Source organism: Lethenteron reissneri, chromosome 15 (genome assembly GCF_015708825.2).
Source record: "Lethenteron reissneri isolate LAM-NWPU_2019-01 chromosome 15, ASM1570882v1, whole genome shotgun sequence".
NCBI lineage: Eukaryota > Metazoa > Chordata > Hyperoartia > Petromyzontiformes > Petromyzontidae > Lethenteron > Lethenteron reissneri.
The window spans coordinates 10,058,945-10,080,936 of record NC_083793.1 but is presented as its reverse complement, the minus strand read 5'-3'; the positions used below and the strand labels follow the sequence as shown (position 1 = coordinate 10,080,936).

At 52.7% G+C, this 21,992-nt stretch overlaps 1 protein-coding gene across 2 annotated transcripts in view; it reads left to right on the top strand.

Moving 5' to 3' along the window:
• The window catches only part of LOC133342685 (calcium-dependent secretion activator 1-like), a 112,363-nt gene that overhangs the window by 16,995 nt on the left and 73,376 nt on the right, over window positions 1–21,992 (top strand). For both annotated transcript variants that reach the window (XM_061552007.1, XM_061552006.1), the window contains exons 2-3: window positions 4,408–4,521; window positions 20,829–21,188. In XM_061552007.1, the coding sequence (XP_061407991.1) occupies window positions 4,408–4,521; window positions 20,829–21,188 (474 nt within the window). The remainder of the gene's footprint in view (window positions 1–4,407; window positions 4,522–20,828; window positions 21,189–21,992) is intronic.

Here is a 21,992-nt window from a genome sequence, read left to right as displayed (position 1 = left end):
GTTTGGTTTTGTAGACTTGTGGCGGACACTTTTGCGGGGGCATTAAGATCTGTGGCCTGAGTGTGGGTAAAGAGATCATGAAAGGCAACAAGAGCAACATATGATTAACCCCGAAAAAGAATGTTTTAATCGGTGTGCATATTACCTGCACATGACATATGGATATGTACCCTGGCAGAAAAAGGCATGCAGACAAATATCTGAACATTACATGGAGAAGTCTCATTATCCAAAGTCCTGCTGCCACAGTGCAAGCAGTTTGGTAATGTGTTGAGATTTGTAAGCTGCATTCGTTTTTCATCACGGTTTTTAGAAGGCAGAGCGTTGAGCCAGAACCGTTAACGTCCTGGGTTTGAATTTGGGTTTCGGCCACCTGCGATTAAACAAGGTCCTCAAGTCTGGTCGAATTCTAGGTCCCAGTCTGGTAAAGGATAGTTGCGCAAAAAAACCCGTCGCATTATCTGCACCCAATTCGACTCAAGTCCAGGAAATGTTGTTGATTGGTCACGATAACTGTTTGCATGGCGACAGAAGGTCGCATGTGTGTACGCGTGCCTGTGTGCGCATGTGTACGCGCGCGAATAACGATGCCGTGTGAAGCGACTTCAGAAATCATCCTCCGTCGTCGTCTTCCGAGGTCGTTCTTTAACACGGGGTGATGCACTGCTTACCGCGGAGTTGCAAATGGGATATTTGATCTCTTTTAACACGAAGACCAATCACACAGTTGAAGAGTGAACAATCGAAATATTTACATTTCTCTGTTAGTTGCAATCGTGTATTTTTTCGTCGCCTTAAATAGGGACGTTAACCTTTTGCAATTGTTCGGCGACTTGGCGATCTGCGCGGCGTTCGGAGAACGCCAACGCTCGTCCTCTAAATTCACTCGGCGTTCATTTTTTTTGTTACGAAAAAAAAAAGTTTTTTTATTATTACATTTTCATGTCGCTCCTTAAATATTCCGCTTAATCATCCGGCGCTGTAACGCGGCCGAGGGCCCGCGGGGGGAGTTCATTTCCATTCCGTACGACGTGACAAGTGCAGTTAAACAGAACCAGCCACCCACGTTTAATTTTTTGTCATTTAAAAAAATATATAATTTTGCCATTGCCCTGCTAGTTCTTTGCTTTGTTACCATACTCAGCCACGCTGGCCAGTGAGGGTTTGTGAATGGAAAAACCCAAATGTCCCGTTGAGATAACGCTTCGCTACCTATGGTGGCCGGGACCAGGAATCAGACCAGATTGTGAGTCACAATTGTAATTGTAGGAGTCGTAATGCATTGCAATTTCGATGTAATTGTAATCTCCGCTACCAATGCTGTTGCAATTGTAACCATGATTGACCCCAGGTCTGCCGATTTAATCCAACTCTGTCCGCCTGGTTCAGGGTTCAGTTCCGTTGATCACCACGCCACCACTCCTTTGCTCATGTATTGATAGTCATTTTAAAACATTGCAAATGTTTGCTTTAAAAAACGATTTCCTTACCCGGCACACCGCATCCAGGACACGTCTTGCTATGGGCTGTGGCTACTACAAGTCACAGGCCACACAATCCCGGCTACCAGCAACATATCCGCACCTGCACACCACATCCAGTATTGCTCTCGCTATGGACCAAGGCTACAGCTACTGCTGCTGCTACCAACAACTCGGAAATATTCGCTGAGAAATGAATCCCTGGCGGCGGCCTCACAAATGACGCCACGTGCTGTTCGGCATCCACTGCGGCGCAACGCGCTTGTTAAAAGGTAACGGCAGTCGCTGAAGACGGTTGTAGGCGAACGGCGGGAGGAGATGGGTCCCGAGAGGAGCAGAGTGGCTGGCAATTAGAGAGATGACCTCACCGTCTCTGCAGAGCAAGCGGCTCCAGATATAGCCTCCTCCTGCCCTGGCAAACGTTGTTGTTGTCGTTGTCGGCGTTGTTAGTGGGGATAAGGGTGAAAATTGGTATCTCTGGCGGTGAGAAAGAGGCTCCTGAATTAGCAGCCGTCACCGTGGCGTGTTTACGCGTCGCGAATGCGCAGCGCGCCGCTCTTTATTTCTCACCGGCTCGGAGGTTCTTGGGGAAGATGCGCTTCTTGAAGGCCGAGCGATGGGCCGAGGGCAGGGCTTAATTTCAGCCTCGCAGCAGCGGCTTTTGGCTTAGCCATCGAACAAAGACGCTCGCCACATCGCTCCCTTTCAGGATACCCTTCGGCGGAGGTCTGAAACGCGCTTCCTTCCAATTATATTAATAAGCCACTGGAGCGATGCACTTTTAATTCACCTAGATTTGAAAACTCATTCCTTCAGAACTGCTTTTTTGCATTAAGTTTATTTCCCTTCCCCCGCAACTCCGATTAGCACTGTTGGCTCTGTACGGTGAGAAATACGTTCTTCATGCACACGTACAGCCGGGGGATCCGGAAAACCGCCATCGCTGCTGGCACATCACATCGATCATGAGTGCCACGTGACTTGTAAGTAGGTAGGCTGGTCCGCCAGCGACCGAGAACATATTTACGCTCCCTGCACACCGCATCCAGGATACCTCCAACAATAGCTGTGGTCACTGCCACAACTAGTTCATGTCACCAACCCTAATCTACCAACGACCTGGGAAATATCCAAGTGATACATTACAAAAACTCTGCACGTTCATCGATAACGCTGCCCCAAAGTGTGCGGGGACCGCGTGTAAATCTCCTGCAGGCAATGTTTTGGCCAACGGCCTTTCTTCATAGAATTGTTCTCTCCCTCTCTCTGCGCCTTTGCGCCACTGCCTACGCATCCATGACGAACGTGTGTTAGTCGCGCGGGAAACGAAGCCACGCTGGGAGTGGTCTCTGCACTTTGCGTGCACGCCGCGTGTGCTGGCAGCGCTCCCCCCCTCCCCAAGAGTCTGCTGGAGGCTATACATGGCGGGGGGGGGGGTTATCTGTCTGTGTGGTGGGGTGGTTTAGGGTCTTGTTGGCTCTATTTTAGTTCTCAGATCCCGAGTGGCCACGATGTCCCCCTGGTTGAGGGCGCGGAGATGACGTACGGCCGTTGGCGCCTCCGTGCTCTCGGTCACGCCACCGCCACCACCGTCAGTTTCTCCAATCGTCGTCAGTCTTGACGCGGCGTTTACACTCTCGGTGTCGCGATCTCTCTCGCTCACCTCCCCCCCTCTTGAGTGCCCCCCAATCCCGCGGGAAATCTCTCTCTCTCTGTCCCTTCCAGACGCACCGCCAGAGAGGAAACTTTATTTTTGACCGCGGCTCGGGTGTCGTGATTGAGCGTCGCGCGGAGCCATAAATTACCAATCAAATCAATCCGTGCCGCATCTGGACTTCCGGCGTTTAAGAGTGGGGGGCCTGGCGAGGATGACCACGACGATGACGATGATGATGATTTGGAGGAACGAGAGACGCTGGCGAGAGATGGGGGAGGTGGGGGGTGGGGGCACAATGTGAAACGTTAAGGTGAAACTAAATATATAAAAAAACAACGTTAAACAAATGCTAATAACCCGAAGCAGTAACGATGTGACCCACTTTCGTTCGCCATGCGTTGTGCTGTGGCTCTCGCCCCAGAGGCCTCACAGCTTCACTTGTATACCTTTGTACTAATTACGCATGGCCCATAAGGGTTCACCATGAGGCCTGAGCCTGAGCCTGGAGGTGAGATGAGGAGGCTGGGTGACTCAGAGGTCAGAGCGTTGACCCAGCACTACTGAGACCCTAGGTTCGATTCCAGATTTTATACGCTGCCTGTTATTTAACCGGGTTCTCCAGTGTAGTGAGTTGGTCGTCTCAGCCCGGTGAATAATGACTGCACACAAAAAAACACACGTAAAATGTTGGATCTAAAATGAATTTGAGAATTAAAAATATTTGTCCCGACTATAATGCGATGATGATGATTACAAGGATGACGATGACTGCGATGATACCGGTGATGATAATAATAGTGGTGATACAGTATGATTCATATCGTGACTAAGTGCAACCGCATCTGGGGAACACTGAACAGAAGCTTAATGTGTAGAGAAAAAACACATAAAATAAATAACTCGTATCCACATGCGCATGAAAATAAACGATTGTTGAGTTCACCCCGATGATGATGGTGGTGGTGGTGGGTACGTCAGGTACAATGTTGATGTATGCATCTAAGTTTAATTTCTTTTACACCGTACATAGCCAACGGTGCTAATCGGAGGTGATGTTGACTGATGCATTAGTGAGGATCGGTGCCTGAAGGCCAGCGATGATGACGGACACAATGTTGGTGATGTTGATGATCGTGGGTGCATCCGGAACAGTGTTGACGGTAGCTCATGCATTTGTGGTGGTTCCGTAAAGACCCCTGGTGGTGGTGGTGATGATGATGATAACGGATGCGACGGTGTGTGTGTGTGTGTGCATGTGTGCGCGTGTAGGTGACCAAGCAGCAGCTGCAGCAGGTGAAGGAGCGCTTCATGGCCTTCCTCAATGGGGAGCTGCAGATCGCGTCGGACGAGGCCTTCTGCAACGCCGTGCAAACCTACCTAGAGGTCAGAGGTGGCACTCCATGGGGGGGGGGGGGGGGGGGAAGGTTAATAGGAAGAAGTGATGTGTGGATAATAGCGTGTTTTGCTGATTGATTCGGGGCCTCTGATAATCGGATGAGCAGACAATTGGGACATTGATGAGAGCAGCCAGTTTTTTTAATGAAACTAATGACCGAGGTTTTTGCCAGCAAAGTGTTTCCTAGTCTTGGACAACGGTGGCTGTGAGCGGAGGAGAATCATCGAGAGCGGCGGTGATTATGACTGCTGCCCATCACCACCATCACCACCATCACCACCAACAGCATCACCATCATCACCACCACAGACCTCGGCATGACTGACCGTGACGAGAAGAGAAGAGTTGAACCGAGTTTGAAGACTAAACGAAACGATTTTTTTTATTTTACCAGGTAAGGGCCACTGAGCTACGCATCTAATTTTTAGAAGCGACCTGGCCACAAACGACAGCTCAACGAAGTGGCTTATCACGTGGAAATGTATCGCAGCCAAATACTCTAAACGCACGTTTCTAAATGTGGAGGGAAAAACCGGAGGACCCGGAGAAAAATCCACGCCACCACGAGGAGAACATGCAAACTCCAAAAATACAGTGGTCAGGGATGGGATCGAACCCACGACCTCCTGTACACCAGGCGAGGGAGTTAACATCTCGCCACTGTGGCTCCCCTGAAATGCTTAATACAGTGATTAGAGACTACAGTGCACCAACTAAGGCCAACATTGGTTACTGGCTCTATACTGTGCTGTTTTTTGTAATTGTTATTATTTTTACCAAGTTCACTGATTGGCTGAACCTAATAATATGGAGGGGGGAGGGTGAAGATTGTATGCCCCCTTCCACCAATACTCAATGACTAAGCGTGTCTGACCCGGTGTTTCGCAGCTTTAGGCGACTTTACAAACGTTCCACAGCTTGCCGTCGACTGGGCTTAAGACTATCGGAAATAATCACCGCTGACTGCACCTTCCGCTGGTGGAGGCTCGCTCGTTGGACTGGCAGGTCCACCAAGGATCGCAAGTTTTTGTTGCGAGTTCAAATCCCGATTGGCGGGTCGACTCGGACGATTAGTCCTCGAGTGTCTAAATATGAATGAGTATCACATGCGATATGACAGATGCCGAGCACGGGCCCACAAGCGGCCTGTGATGCAAAGCAGTCGGCCAGCAGAGAGCAAGAGTGATGTGGCAGCAGGACAGTTCGCTCCTGATCATTGTCTGGAATAGTCATCGGTGCTGTCAACTCCCTCTTCCGGTTAAAGTCCAGGCTCGATGTCTTCCTCTTCTTCTCCGCCCGTGACTAAGCAGCGCAACGCGCTCGTGAATAAAACGTGCGTACGCATGTTTAACTTCTTTCGCACCGTACGTAGCCAACCGTGTTAATCGTAGGTGCGGGGGGAAGACAACAACTTAAACACCAAGAGCAGTTCTCAAGAAATTAGTCTTCAGTCTAGATGATTTAAAAGTGCTTAGCTCCTGTGGCCTCTTAATATCAGAAGAGCGTTCCAGACGGCCGCAGAATATCATCTGAAAGTGCACGATGCGGTGACCGCCTTTGTTCGATGGTCAGCCAAAAAGGCGCTGCTGTGCGGATGACCGGAGATTGCGTGATTGGTGTATTGCCCCTTTAGGCGATCAGCGAGGTATTGTGGGTCATCTATGTCCAAGCACTTTGTGTGTAATGGGCGCGACCTTAACGTATTCATTTGTCTACCGGAAACCAATAACAGCTCCGCGAGCACTGGACCAGACATGATCGTGGCGATGAGAGGAAAAAATATATCATCGAGGCGACGTTAAGCCAACGTGGGTCCGATGGGCTCCAACCAAATTGCCAACGTTGGCCCAACATTGGCGTGTTTACTGGGGAACGTGTTTGTTCCACTCTTGTGCATGAGGCTAAATTAAATCTGCTGCGTTGATCAGCCGTGTCTCGCGTGCACGTGCGCACACACGCACACATTGCGGCTGGAAAAGCCCAATGTGTTAATCCATTGTGTTAACCCATTGTGTTAACCCAATGTGTTAATCCATTGTGTTAATCAATTGTGTTCACCCATTGTGTTATTACATTGTGTTATTACATTGTGTCAATCCATTGTGTTAGTCCATTGTGTTATTCCATTGTGTTAACCCATTGTCATTCCATTGTGTTAACCCATTGTGTTAATCCTTTTTGTTAATCCATTGTGTTATTCCATTGTGTTAACCCATTGTGTTAACGAGCCTGACTGTGTGCGGTCGCCGTTCTACAATACCGGCCCTGCACAAGCCCCGTGAATTGTAATTTTGGGTGGTGAGTCGGCGTCGTAGGTTATTTCTGTGTTGTCTCTCCGCATGAGCGGGATGTGATGTAACCGTGTTTGGCTGCGGAAGAGAGAATGAGGGCGTGAGAGCGGGGGGGGAGTGGTGGGGAGTAAGGGGCGAGAGAGCGGGGAGAGACAAATAGGGAGGACGAGCGAGAGAGAGATGGTTGTGCGACGGGGCTGGAGAGGGAAGCGGAGGACAAAACAAGATAAACGAGATACAAATTGGAACGGAAAGGAATGAGCGTTGGAAGGAAAATATCACGAGTGCAAGTGTCATCCCATGCATGAGTGCGCGGTGACGGTAGTGGTGAAGGTGGTGGTGATGAGAGTGGAGGTGGTGGTGGTGAGGGTGGCGGTGGTGGAGGTGGTTGAGGGTGAGGGTGGTGGAGGTGAGGGTGGTGGAGGTGAGGGTGGTGGAGGTGAGGGTGGTGGAGGTGAGGGTTGTGGAGGTGAGGGTGGTGAGAGAGGTGGTGGTGGAGGTGAGGGTGGTGAGAGAGGTGGTGGTGGAGGGTGGTGGTGGTGGAGGGTGGTGGTGGTGGAGGGTGAGGGTGGTGGAGGGTGAGGGTGGTGGAGGGTGAGGGTGGTGGAGGTGAGGGTGGTGGAGGTGAGGGTGGTGGAGGTGAGGGTGGTGGAGGTGAGGGTGGTGGAGGTGAGGGTGGTGGTGGAGGTGAGGGTGGTGGTGGAGGTGAGGGTGGTGGTGATTGAGATAATGGAAGTAAGGGTGGTGAAGGTGAAAGTGGTGGTATTGTTAGTGGTGGTGGGGGTGGTGAGAGTTGGGGTTCTGTGTGGAGCTGTACACACGTGTGTGTGTGCCTGCGTATGCGCGAGCATGCATTTAAAATTACACCATAATTTAAAAATGTGAAGTGTAATCAAATGAAACCTTAAAACTGGGAGAATAATTTAAAATAACTGAGGCTGAATGGATGGGGCAAATTGACAAAATGGGCTTAGCGGCAAGGGGTGACGGTGCCAGGATGGCATTGAGTGGTGAGAGTGGCTGTGCGCATGTGTGTGCAGGTGCCAACACCAGCGATTAATATCTGGGCCGATGCTACGACTCTCCTAGGTCGACTCGACCTCAAATGCGTTGCCTGGTGCAATGGGGGAGACAAAGGCGGCCAGACGACGTTGTTGGCCACCCATCCGTGCCGGCGTTAATAGGTGCTCGCTAACCGCACTTGCCCCGGCCGTCTGTCGAAGGCTATACTGGGGAGCTTTGCTTTTGCTTTGCGAGAGCAGTGTGTGCAGCTCACTGTTTGCACAATGCAATTCGGATTGACATCGCGTCTCGGGCTAAATGGGACCGCACCTCAAGACGCCGTGGGGCAGCGGAATAGAAGGTTGACTGGGGGCTTTTAAGACGGGGAGGGGGTTGAGGGGGGACTTGGTTGTTGGAGGGGGGTAGAGTGGGATGAGAGGGGAGAGGTTGGAGAGTGTGGAGGAGAGTGGAGGAAGATGAGAGATAAGAGGGGTGAGGCAAGAGAGTGCATGGAGGTGAGTTGAGCGAGATGAGAGGGGAGAGGTTTCAGAGTGTGGAGGAGAGTCGAGCGAGATGAGAGGTTGGAGAGTGCGTGGTGGTGAGCAGAGTGAGACGAAAGGGGAGAGGTAGGAGAGTGTGAGGAGGGGAGCGAGATGGGAGGGGGGGGTAAACAGTGATGAGGTCTATGGACGATCTTGAAGTCTGTGAGTGATCATGAAATTGATCTGGAATTGGATTGGGAGCCAGTCGACCGGCTCTCGTATTTTACGCTTGATTTTCTTGTAGTGCAATTTTCTTTCTGTTCTCGTGGTTGTTTTTGAAGCGCAGGTCTCTCTCACGATTTGAGTTATATGATGTTGCCCTTTGTCAATCCACTGCTAGGAGAAGGACTTCCCATGCGCTTTTGCCATGGTGTTTGCTTGACTTTACTTCCCCACACTGGTCAGTTCGGGTTTGTAAACAGTATTCCCGTGACCGGTTAACATGTCGGTGCTGGCCATGGCTGGGAATCAAATTCGGGTCGCTGGGGTCATAGCGCAGTGCCCTAACCACTGCGTCACCACTCCCCCGTTGTGCCTGTTCACAGAGCCAGACCTCCCTTGATAAAGAGACTTGCGGTCTCAGTGTGCCCTCACTTGGATCGAAACACATTCCGTCCGTCTGTCCATCACTCTGTCCGTCTCTGTGACCATCCATCTGTTTCTGTTCACCAGTCTGTCCGTCCAACCATATATGTCCGTCTGTACGTATGCCTGTCCATCTATCCATCCGTCTCTCTGTCTGTCCATCCTTCTCGATGTCCCGTCTCCTCCTTCTCTACGTCCATCCGCCCATCTGTGCCTGTTTATCTCTGTCTCTGTCCGTCCATCCGTGTTTGTTGGTCTGCACCCGGACACCTCGCACCCTGCCGGTTGGGCTCGGCTCGCTCGGCGCGCGCCACCACCACCACCACAGCCACCACCGCCACCACCACCACAGCCACCACCACAGCCACCACCACCACAGCCACCACCGCCACCACCACCACAGCCACCACCACAGCCACCACCACCACAGCCACAGCCACCACCACAGCCACTACCACCAACACCACCTCCACCACCACCACAGCCACCACAGCCACCACAGCCACCACCACCGCCGCCACCACCACCACAGCCACCACCACCACCACCACAGCCACAGCCACCACCACAGCCACCACCACCACAGCCACTACCACCACAGCCACTACCACCACAGCCACCACCACCACCACAGCCACCACCACCACAGCCACCACCACCACCACAGCCACCACCACCACAGCCACCACCACCACAGCCACCACCACCACCACCTCCACCACAGCCACCACCACCACCACAGCCACCACCACCACAGCCACCACCACCACAGCCACCACCACAGCCACCACCACCACCACCTCCACCACAGCCACCACCACCACAGCCACCACCACCACAGCCACCACCACCACAGCCACCACCACAGCCACCACCACCACAGCCACCACCACCACCACCACCACCTCCACCACAGCCACCACTACCACAGCCACCACCACAGCCACCACCACCACAGCCACCACCACCTCCACCACAGCCACCACCACCACAGCCACCACCACCACCACCACCTCCACCACAGCCACCACCACCACAGCCACCACAGCCACCACCACCACCACCACCTCCACCACAGCCACCACCACCACAGCTACCACCACCACAGCCACCACCACCACAACCACAGCCACCACCGCCACCACCGCCACCGCCGCACCTCGCGCCGCTCTCCCTCGCGCATGCCCTCGTGTTGCCGCGCCGCGCGCTCCCCGTAATGGAGGTTTAAGGGACGTTTTGCCGCTGTCGAATTCGCACAGAAGCAATTACCGAGGCCCGGCTGCAGCCCGGTCATAAATTAGGCCGAAATGCCAGGCTGCCTGAGGCGGCGGTATGATGGAGCAGGGGCCTTATGTGTTTGGCCGCATTGCACTGCGGGCACATCCAGTGAGGTGGGGGGGGCAGCAGTGGTCGGTGGTTCCCTAAGACTCAGGTCAGAGCACTGAGTCGGCACCGCTAAGAGCCTGGGTTTGAGTCCAGATTTTAGTCGGCTGTGGTTTAAACTGGGCTGTCAAGTGCAGTGGATTGGTGATCTCGTGGTCTCAGCCCGGTCACCGATGGCTCGCATCGAGACTCAAAGACTCGCATAGACGCCCATAGATAGACTCGCTGTACATAGAGGCACCATAGACTCACAACGACGGAGTTGTGATTAAACCGTGCTCACATGGAGTGTAGTGAGTTGATGGTCTCAATGACTGGACAAAATACTAAATTTTGTTTTTACACTGAACTTGGCGCTCAATTCCAGCTCTGAGAATTCAAATATCAGGTTTGTCGCACGTGACAAACGTTACGCTGGCGTGGTTAGAGCAGGTGGGAAGACGCCGACTTCTGCTTGCATCAGCGGTCGCTTGACGGCATCTCCGAGGTAGCTCTGTGGCATCCGCTTCCTGGGCCCATTCGCCAACACGGATGATTTTGCACAGCTCTGCGAGAGCGTTTCCGAATGGACCCTTCGGTTCGTGACGTTGACACCGGCGGCACTTTGCAGTGTTTCAAAAGGACCCACTCCCTGGCCCTTGAGCGATAGGGCCACGCGTGGGTCTGCCGTCAGACTTCCCAGATGAGTTCTCTTGCAAGTCGCACCGAGGCCAAGACACCCCTCTCGTCGAGACGCTGAGAATCGACCGAGCGATGACGCGCGCCCGGCGGTGGCGCGCTGTTGCAGAGGTTCACCATTCGAATCCAGCGGCCGCCCTGATTATTAGCAGCGGGTGTAATAACCAGAACAGTACTACAGCAAAGACCCCGTGGCATAATTCGCAAGGGGTAGACAATTGATTGTGGGCGACATTGTCCGACTTTGCTAAATTCGAAAATTATCCGCAAATTACTCATCATGACGACAGTCTACACAAATCAGCGGTCATCGCCCCTCCCCCCCCTACTGGGGAGACTAATGCCGCAGGGCATTCGTGCCAGTGAGACACTCCTGGTCTTGAACTCAACGTAAGTTTCGACCTCCAACGTATTCCCTGTACGGTTGGAGCGGTGGGCACACCTGGCGACCTGAGTTCAATTCCCGGTTCGAGATTTGGAAAATGTACTGCACCCCCCTTCTTCCTTCAACGACCCACGTTGACCATCGTGGTAAAAAAAAAAACAAATACTCGGATGACCGACATGGAGTGTGGGGGAGGCCTTCAGAAGCAATCCACAAGATTTAACAATCCCTCTCAAACACCACCAGTGATGCTGCTGCAGCAGAAATAGATTGGCACGCTTGTTCATCACGTGACAACTTTATTATTTGGCCTTGACGGGTGGAGGAGGGGTGTATGGCACACATTGTACGTGTGCGATCTGACGCAGGAAAATCAATGCTGAATCCTTATCTTGGTCACGAAAGCCCACGTGTTAAATAATAACGTTTAGAAATCGATCGGTCATCATTTCACACGAAGACAAAGATCTCCCTATAACATCAACAAGGTTTTTGGGGCAAGTGCTGTTAGCGAGCACCTATCAGGGCCGGCACGGCACACGAGGGGGTGGATGGCCAGCACCATGCCCGGCTGCCTTTGTCTCCCCAGTGGCGATGTTTACACATCAGCAGGTACTCATTTGAGGCTAAGTCGACCTTGGGGGAGGCCCAGGACCGTTTCAGATAATCGTCACTGGTGTTGGCCGTGAGTGGGAATCGAACCCGGCTGTCCAGGCTCATAGCGCAGCGTAGCACTAACTGCCTCACTGCCGCTCCCCACACAGCCCCAGTGACACACACACACACGACGAAAATGCAGGACACTCACTGTGCCGGTCTTTTGATTTCAAATGACGACGGGATTCACAGCCACTCTCCTGCTAATGAAGCAGTCACGTCAGGCCAACCATTACCCCCCTCCCCGCTAACGTAACCCCCCCCCCCCCCAATGGCTTTTCACGCAAAGAGGAAACACGTGACACTTCAGTTGCACAATCTGCTTATTAACTCCTGGAACGCATAAAAAATGTTCTAGTGCCTGTGAATCATTGCACCCCAGTGAGCCAAACAGGCTGACATCGCCCATTAGCCAATCTCACCTACCCAGAAAACTCCGCGCGCGTTTGTCGATGACGCCATGACCTTAAAGTAACAAATGCAACACCGCACGCGACGTCTTGGGGCAATGGCTGGCCCTCCTTCGTGGCACCTATCACAAGACTCTTTGTGACTCTCTGTAGAAGGTAAAGGTGCACGCCTGCAATCGCCTGCTCAAGGCATTGCTGGCAGAAGGGCCTCTGCAAAGCTCGCAAGTTCGATGTTCTGGCATTGCTGTTTAATTTTCTTTCGCGAGTTTCTGAAATCCTTCCGTTCTGTGTCTCGACCCGGGCAGTACACTCGGGTTCACCACCGTCAAGTTGATCAGCAGGTTGCATTGTTGGTGGGGTAAAGTGTGGGTACTCCAACCTCTTCCAAGACGTCTTGCCGGCGTGGAAGAGTAGGCCAAGCTACAGAGTTCGAGGTGCGCGCGCGCTCTCTCTCTCGTGGGCGAGGCAGTGGCCTAAGCAAGAGATTGCAGCGCTGCGCCTTTGACGGAGGCAAGGCTCGGGTGGGTCGGGTTTCTTCATCGCACGATGGAGGAGAATCGCCCGTGACGCCGCGGCGTGTGCAGACACGAAGCCACCCTCGTTAGGGATGACCGGGCGATGAGATTCTTTGTTTATTTGTTTTCGCCGTGCAGATTTAACCGTTTGACATTTTGGCCGTAATAGAACGACCCTCTTTAAAGGCGTTTATTCCGTGACTTTTACATATTATATATATTTTTAAAGGACAGTTCCACAGATGTAATTAATGAAATTAGGTCGTAAATAAGGGGCTGGCTTGTTTGGTGGCGACGTTATTTATTTATTTTTTCACCCAATTTATTATCTCTGCTCGGGGGTCGGGCGGCATGTTCGGAGGTGACCGCGGTGCCACGGAATTAATGCGCGCATTAAAATACAATTACATCCATTACCTTTTCTTGCGCTGCCACGGTGGTGGTGATGGCGGCGTGTGTGTGTGTGCGTGGGGGTCATAATTCAGTGGCATACTAAACTGGTGCTTGGAATCCAGAGGTCGCCAGTTCGATTTGAGCGCCCGGCGCGGCAGCCCCGATGAAACAATGGGGAAGTGTCTTAATGTGGACTCCCTCGCCTGGTGTGCTGGAGGTCGTGGCTTCGATCCAGACCCTGGCGCCCTCCTGTACACAGTATTTGGAGTTTTCGTGTTCTCCGCGTGGATTTTTCTCCAGGTCCTCCTGTTTTTTTTCCTTCCACATTTAGAAACACGCGTTTATAACATTTGTCTGCTGTACATTTTCACGCGATAAGCCACTTCGTTGGGATATCATTTGCGGCAAAGTTGCTTCTTTAAAAGGGCGATATAGCTCAGTGGTGGCACGATCCCCGCATCCGTGCATGACACACACACGTGCGTGGCACACACACGTGCATCACACACATACACACACACATGCATCACACACACACACATGCATCACACATACACGTGCAGCACACACATTAAGCCATCTCACACCTGGACACAACTCGCACGCACACACACAGCAGTTATCCTTCTGACACAAATACGTCTCACACACACACACGTGCATCACATATACACAAACACACGTGCATCACAACAACAACCGCCATTCGCCACTAAGTGGCGGTGACGTCACCACGATCATTGTGCCAGGCTATGTGCACCGTGAGGCCACGTGAAGTGTCGAACGCCCGCTGGCAGGAGGTCACGGGGCAGAGGTCGACTGACTGAGATGATTGGCTGATGCACCACCTGTGCCCCCTACTGTGCCAACTTGCTGTGCTTTAGCCACCCCGCGCTCCGCTCGTTGTTGTGAGCGTCGCTCCTCCACCCTCCGTTGTTGTTGGAGGGCGACTGCCTCCAACTGCCCAGTAGCATCCTTCACGAGCCTCCTCTACAGAGGCCGATCTTGACACCGCTGGTACCAGTCATCGGTAAGTCCACTCAGCTCCACGTCCTCCTGTACCACATCACTCCATCTCTTCTCCAGCCCGTGCCGCGCCCGCTTAGCCCCCTCGATCCGGCCGAACACAAGCTGTTTAGGCATGCGGTGGCTGGTTATGCGGGCTACATGGCCCAGCCAACGCAGCCTTGTCTGCCGGAGGAGCTCACCGATGGGACTTTGTCCAGATCTTTCAAGGATTTGTGAGCTCCTCACACAATCCAGTTTGGTTAAACTCAGGATGGATCATAGGCAGGCCAGCCTAAATGTTTCTAACCGGCAGGCAAGGCTGCTCTACGCAAGCATGGAGAAGGGAGGGAATGACTGTGGCCGAGAAGACCTGAAGCTTCGTGCGGAGCGACAGACCAGGTAGCTTCCACACAGCGTTACGCAACCGAGGAAAAGATAATGCCGCTCGACTGATTCAGAGTGAGACCTCTGCTGTTAAACCGGAGCCGGTGCATCACACACATACACACACATACACACGTGCATCACTCACACACACGTGCATCTCACACACACACACACGTGCAACACACACACGTGCAACACACACAGACACACGTGCATCACTCGCACACACACACGTGCATCACTCACACACACACACATGCATCACTCACACACACGTGCAACACACACACACGTGCAACACACACACGTGCAACACACACACACACGTGCATCACACACACACGTGCATCACTCACACACACACGTGCATCACTCACACACACGTGCATCACTCACTCACACACACGTGCATCACTCACACACACGTGCATCACTCACTCACACGTGCAACACACACACACGTGCACCACACACACACGTGCATCACACACACACACGTGCAACACACACATACACACGTGCATCACTCACACACACGTGCATCATTCACACACATATACACGTGCATCACTCACACACACACACGTGCATCACTCACACACGTGCATCACTCACACACACGTGCATCACTCACACACATACACACATGCATCACTCACACACACGTGCATCACTCACTCACACACACGTGCATCACTCACACACACGTGCAACACACACACACACGTGCATCACACACACACGTACATCATACACACGTGCATCACTCACACACACACGTGCATCACTCACACACACACGTACATCACACACACACGTGGATCACTCACACACACGTACATCACACACACACGTGCATCACTCACACACACGTGCATCACTCACACACACGTGCATCACTCACACGTGTATCACTCACACACGTGCATCACCCACTCACACACACGTGCAACACACACACACACGTGCATCACTCACACACACACGTGCATCACACACACACGTGCATCACCCACTCACACACACGTGCAACACACACACACACACGTGCATCACTCACACACACACACGTGCATCATTCACACACATACACACATGTGCATCACTTACACACACACACGTGCATCACTCACACACACACGTGCATCACTCACGCACACACACGTGCATCACTCACACACACGTGCAACACACACACGTGCATCCCTCACACACACGTGCATCACTCACACACACACGTGCATCACACATACACACTCGTGCATCACACACACACACGTGCATCACCCACTCACACACACGTGCATCACCCACTCACACACACAGTGCATCACTCACACGTGCATCAGTCACACACACGTGCATCACTCACACGTGCATCACTCACACACACACACGTGCATCACTCACACACACACACGTGCATCACTCACATACACGTGCATCACTCACACACACGTGCATCATTCACACACACGTGCATCATTCACACACATACACACATGCATCACTCACACACATACACACGTGCATCACTCACACACACACATGTGCATCACCCACTCACACACACGTGCAACACACACACACAGACGTGCATCACTCACACACACACAAGTACATCACACACACACACACAAGTACATCACTCACACACACACACGTACATCATACACACACGTGCATCACTCAAACACACGTGCATCACTCAAACACACGTGCATCACTCAAACACACGTGCATCACTCAAACACACGTGCATCACTCACACACGCACGTGCAACACACACACACGTGCATCACTCACACACACGTGCAACACACACACACACACGTGCATCACTCACACACACACGTGCAGTACATCACACACACACGTGCATCACTCACACACACACACACACGTGCATCACTCACACACACGTGCATCACTCACACACACACACGTGCATCACTCACACACACACACGTGCAGTACATCACACACACACGCGCATCACTCACACACACACACACACGTGCATCACTCACACACACGTGCAACACACACACACGTGCATCACTAACACACACACGTGCAACACACACACGTGCATCACACACACACACACGTGTATCACACACACGCACACACGTGCAACACACACACGCACACACACGGATACGAAGCCATCTCACACTTAGACACGTATACTCATCTCACATGCGCACACCCACACACACAGAGAGCACAGACGTACACAGCCCAAAACCTCACCCCGCAGGGCTCCGACCACACTTTTTCTTGGCTTGACTTGTTTCACTATTACACTCTCGAATTTTAAACATTGCTCGGAGAGTAAGGAGGAGGCATGAGATGGAGGAGGAGGGGAAAGTAAAATGGAACAGCAACGGAGCGAACGACGCTCTTCCGCCACGTGAAACGCCGTCTCTTTTTATTTTGCCAGGTGAGGCCCACTGAGCTATGTAGCTCTCTTTTCAGAAGCGACCTGGCCACAAATGATAGCGCAACGACAAGTGGCTTATAATCACGTGGACATTTATAACGGCCAAATGCTCTAAGACGCATTATTCTAAATGCGGAGGAGAAACCCAGAGGACCCGGAGAAAAATCCACGCGACCACGCGGAAAGAGACGAGCAAAAAATATACAGCAGGCGCCAGGGTATGGATCTAACCCGCGACCTCCTGTATACCAAGCAAAGTAGTTAACATCTCCTAGTCCCCGTAATGATAATGATGATGAGAGAGAGAGAGACACGCAAACTACAAATATACAGCAGGCGTCAGGGTCTGGATCGAACCCACGACCTCCTGCATACCAAGCGAGGTAGTTAACATCTCGTAGCCACCGTAATGATGATGAGAGAGAGAGAAACACGCAAACTACAAATATACAGCAGGCGCCAAGGTGTGGATCGAACCCACGACCTCCTGCGTACCGGGCGAGGTAGTTAACATCTCGCAGCTACCGTAATGATGATGAGAGAGAGAGAGACACGCAAACTCCAAATATACAGCAGGTGTCATGATCTGGATCGAACCCACGACCTCCTGCATACCAGGCGAGGTAGTTAACATCTCGCCAGCATTGGCACCGCGTTCCCCTAGCCACGCCTGCGTGCGCCGCTCACCCATGGCAGCCGCGGGGCCCTCGCTCGTGTTGGGTTCATTTCCCCCGATGTGCCCGGGGGGTTGGGGGGGGGGGCTTTCTGCCCTGCTCAGGCACGTGCCTCCTCGCGCGCGGGTTACGTAAGAGGCCATGAAACATTCACGGTGCCAGAGATGAGCGCTGTGCCGCTTGTCAGCCCCGTGTCCCCCGCACAACCATCACCGCCAGCCCGACCCACACCCCACTCCCTGCGCCGATTTAATTCGGCTGCCAGCCACCCTCCCTCGTGTGTCCCAGTGGTTTACGCTCTGATTTATGTTTGCTTCATTGCTGTTGCTTTTTTTTATTTGTTATGCTTATTTTAATTTTAGTGACCCTCACTACCGAGGGTGACTCGGCGGCGAGATGTTAACTCCCTCGCCTGGTGTGCAGGAGGTCGTGGGTTCGATCCCAACCCTGACAATGCCTGCTTGTATGTTTGGAGTCAGCGTCTCTCTCTCTCTCATCATCATCACCACGGTGGCTCGGAGATGTTAACTCCCTCGCCTGGTTTGCAGGAGGCCGTGGGTTTGATCCCAGCCCCATAACGCCTGTATATTTGGAGTTTGCGTGTCTCTCCCTCTCTCTTTCCTCGGAGTAGCGTTAATTTTTCTCCGGGTCCTCTGTTTTTGTTTTCTTCCCTTCAACATTTTATAATCAACGTGAGTTTTTGGCTGCTCTAAGCCACTTTGTTGAGCCATCATTTCTGGCCATATAGCTTATGAAAAAGAGCTTTTAGGATCAGTGAGCCTCACCTGGTAAAATAAAACAGTTTAAATAACACTTTCAAATGAGTCTCATTCGGTCTCTTTGGGTTCTCGCCTCGTTATACAAAATCTACTTAAAACCTGAACTTACTCATCATGTCACTCAATAATGTATCCACTCGCTTATTCATCCACTCATGCATTCACCCACTGATGCATTCACTCACCCACTCACCCATTCATTCACTCATGCGGTCACACATTCGCCCACTTACCGACTCAAGTAAATGTCTCGTCCCGATCTCTTTGATTGCCCGCCTCATTAACAAAGTAAACTTGAAACGCGAACCCTCGAGATCGTAAACAGCTCACTCTCTTGCCAGAACCTGCAGCCAATGTTCAGTTCCTTGGATGTTCTCTTATCCGTTGTGATGCGCGAGGTGGACGCACTGATAAGGGCAGATCCTCGTGTCCGGGCTTATCCAGACATTGACAAAGAAACTGGAATAAAAGCTTAAACGTTTGGTACAAATAAAGCGTGGATAGGTGCACGCTCTGAATAAAGCTGAGAGACAGAATGGGGAACACCTGGATTGTAAGAGATACGCAAGCTCGAGATATGACTTTGAATGCGAATTACGGTAAGTGTGATGCTGCTGCTGCTACGATTATCGCTGCAGCTTCTGCTAAACTCGTATCCGCCCGCGTGCTGTTTCTGGTAAATATGTCGCTACGTAATTTGTCACTGCTGATTCTGCTGCTATCGCCTCTGCTCAACTATTATTACTCTCGTGCTGCTGCTGCAGCTGCTGCAGCTGCTGGCGTGATGCAGCCCGGCAGTAGCGCATTCGACCGCTCGTTGCAGAGGGGTTCACGGTTCGAACCATTGCGGCCGCCCCGATGAGCACGAGCCGTAAGAATAACTACGCGTCCCGTCTTTTTAAACCTCGCAGTGGAGGTTGAAGGATCTCGTGACGTGATTTTTGCAAGAGTCGGTCTCTGTGTGCCGGTGTCAGGGTCCAGATTTTGTTAAATTCGAAAACTTACACCGCGTGTTACTCAATTTTGATTACACACAGCAGTAGCAGGAGCAGCAATCGTGGCCACTTACTGGCAGACTAATGCCCCCAGGCAAATGAGACTCACTCTGATCCCTTGAGGTCTCACCTAGTTAAACAAAACAACCTGAAAACGCAATCGAGTTGGTTGTTTATCCACTGCTGCCCTGGTCCCCAGAGGTGTGGACTCGAGTCATGTGACTTGGACTCGAGTCAGACTCGAGTCATGAATTTGATGACTTCAGACTCGACTTGGACTTGCATAACAATGACTTTGTCCCACCTCTGCTGGTCCCTGCTACTGGGTGTTCATCTTCTTTGTTTCCGTGCGGCGTGCGGCGCTGATAAGCAACTGATTTGTGGAACGGCAACACGAGTTAGAGGTTGACGTTGCGGTTTCGTTTTCCCGTTCCACGGTCCTGGTTGTCAGCTGGTGAATTGCCTTGGTGCTGTCATTTATTGGTCGTCATTAGGGTGGCTAAAATTGTTTAATTTTGTATTCCCAGGGAAAAACCGGTAAGAACCCAGGTACCAGTTTGTTACCCATATAGATATGTCCAGCAAGAAATATCAGTTCGCTACCTTTTTTTGTTTAACTAACGAATTTAAGGAAGCTGCCACAGCGGTGATGGTACCGGTTCGCACACCGGACTTGTCACCCAGAGGTCGCCGGTTAGATTCCACCGGCAGGGAAGTTTGAAGCCTCGACGCGAGACCCAATCCGTGTGCTCATTGCCAACATTCCACGGCAATCGCTAACCCGTTCCCTACATTTTGGAACCGGGAAGCCATTCTGACAGCGGTCACCGGTTACCGTTAAATGAGCCTCATCTCTTCACGGGCAGGCAGCAGCGTCGACCGCACGCCCCGTCGTTTGCGCCTCGCTCCACGGCCGCCGGTCGAACCGTCGTCTTTTACTTTCGGCTCATGCGCACGAGACGACCACAACGGCCACGACGGCCGCGGCGATTCTCTGCAGGCCCCCAAGGCTTGGCGGAGAAGCGAGAAGCCAGCAAGGGGTTTCGGTGGGGGGGGGGGGTCACCCGATGAGGTCTTCTTCGGGCCCAATTGATGTTGGCTAAACGCTCGTTACCCTCTTGCCACCTCCTCCCTCCCGCCCGTGGGGGTCTCCACCGCCGCAGGGCTTCCTGAAGGACGAGCGCGTGGCCCGAATGGTGAGCGCCGGCGGCCTGGCGCAGGGCGAGCTGCGCGACGCGTTCCGCCGCCACGTGCAGCGCCGCATCCGCGGCCTCCCCGAGATCGACGGCGTCTCCAAGGAGACGGTGCTCAACTCGTGGCTTGGCAAGTACGACTCGATGGTGTCCGTGGCCACGGGGCCCGGCGGCGGGCCCGGCGGCCCCCCAACGCGGGGCCACGGCGCCGTCGCGATGATGGTGCCGGCCACGGAGATGCTCATGTCCAAGGAGCAGCTGTACGACATGTTCCAGCAGATCCTCGGGGTCAAGAGATTCGAGCACCAGCTGCTGTACAACGCCTGCCAGGTACGCTGCCAGTGTCAACGTCGTTGTCATTTTGAATCGCGATTGAAAACGGATTTTCTTTAGAACTGCTTTTTGTGTTTTAGTTTGGTGTCCTTCCCCGCACCTCCGGTTAATGCGGTTGACAGCGTACGGTGTGAAAGAAGTTCTACATCGTCGTCATCCATCAATTATCATCAGAATTATTTAGAGGTGATCTTAATCGTCAGGGCTGCTACCACCACCAACCACCACCATGATCATCATTACCAACTCCCGCTTGGTCTACGTCTCCTACTTCGTTGAACCTTCCTCACCCTCGTCATCGCTTTGAGAGAGAGGTGAGAGAGAGAGATGAGAGGGGCAATGTCCACGTGCTGCTGCCGTGCCGTGCTCTCACCCCCGTTTGCTCGTCTCACAAACGAGCGTCGGCCCCCCCGCCCACGCGCTCTGTGCACCGCGCTAATGAGCCGCCTATTTATGCATCACCTTAGACGAGTGGCCACCGACGCTGCCTGCTGGACAACATACAAAAAAACCCACCCCACCCACCCACCTACCGGCGAATAAGCGAAGTACGCAGCCGATTGCCGGCCAATTTCGCTGATCGCATTTTGAACGCCGGAGCAATGGGGCAGACTAAAGGTCGCGCTAAACTAGGACGGCTTTTTAGGCAATCATCATCATCAGCAGCAGCAGCAATCATCGGCCCCGTTTACCATGCGCAGCCATGGCGACCTGCTACAGCAGGGGCGTGGCGGAGTTCTGTCCAGGCCAATGGGAACGGAGCTTCGTGAAGCAATTGAGTTTGACGAGCAAGCGATTTGG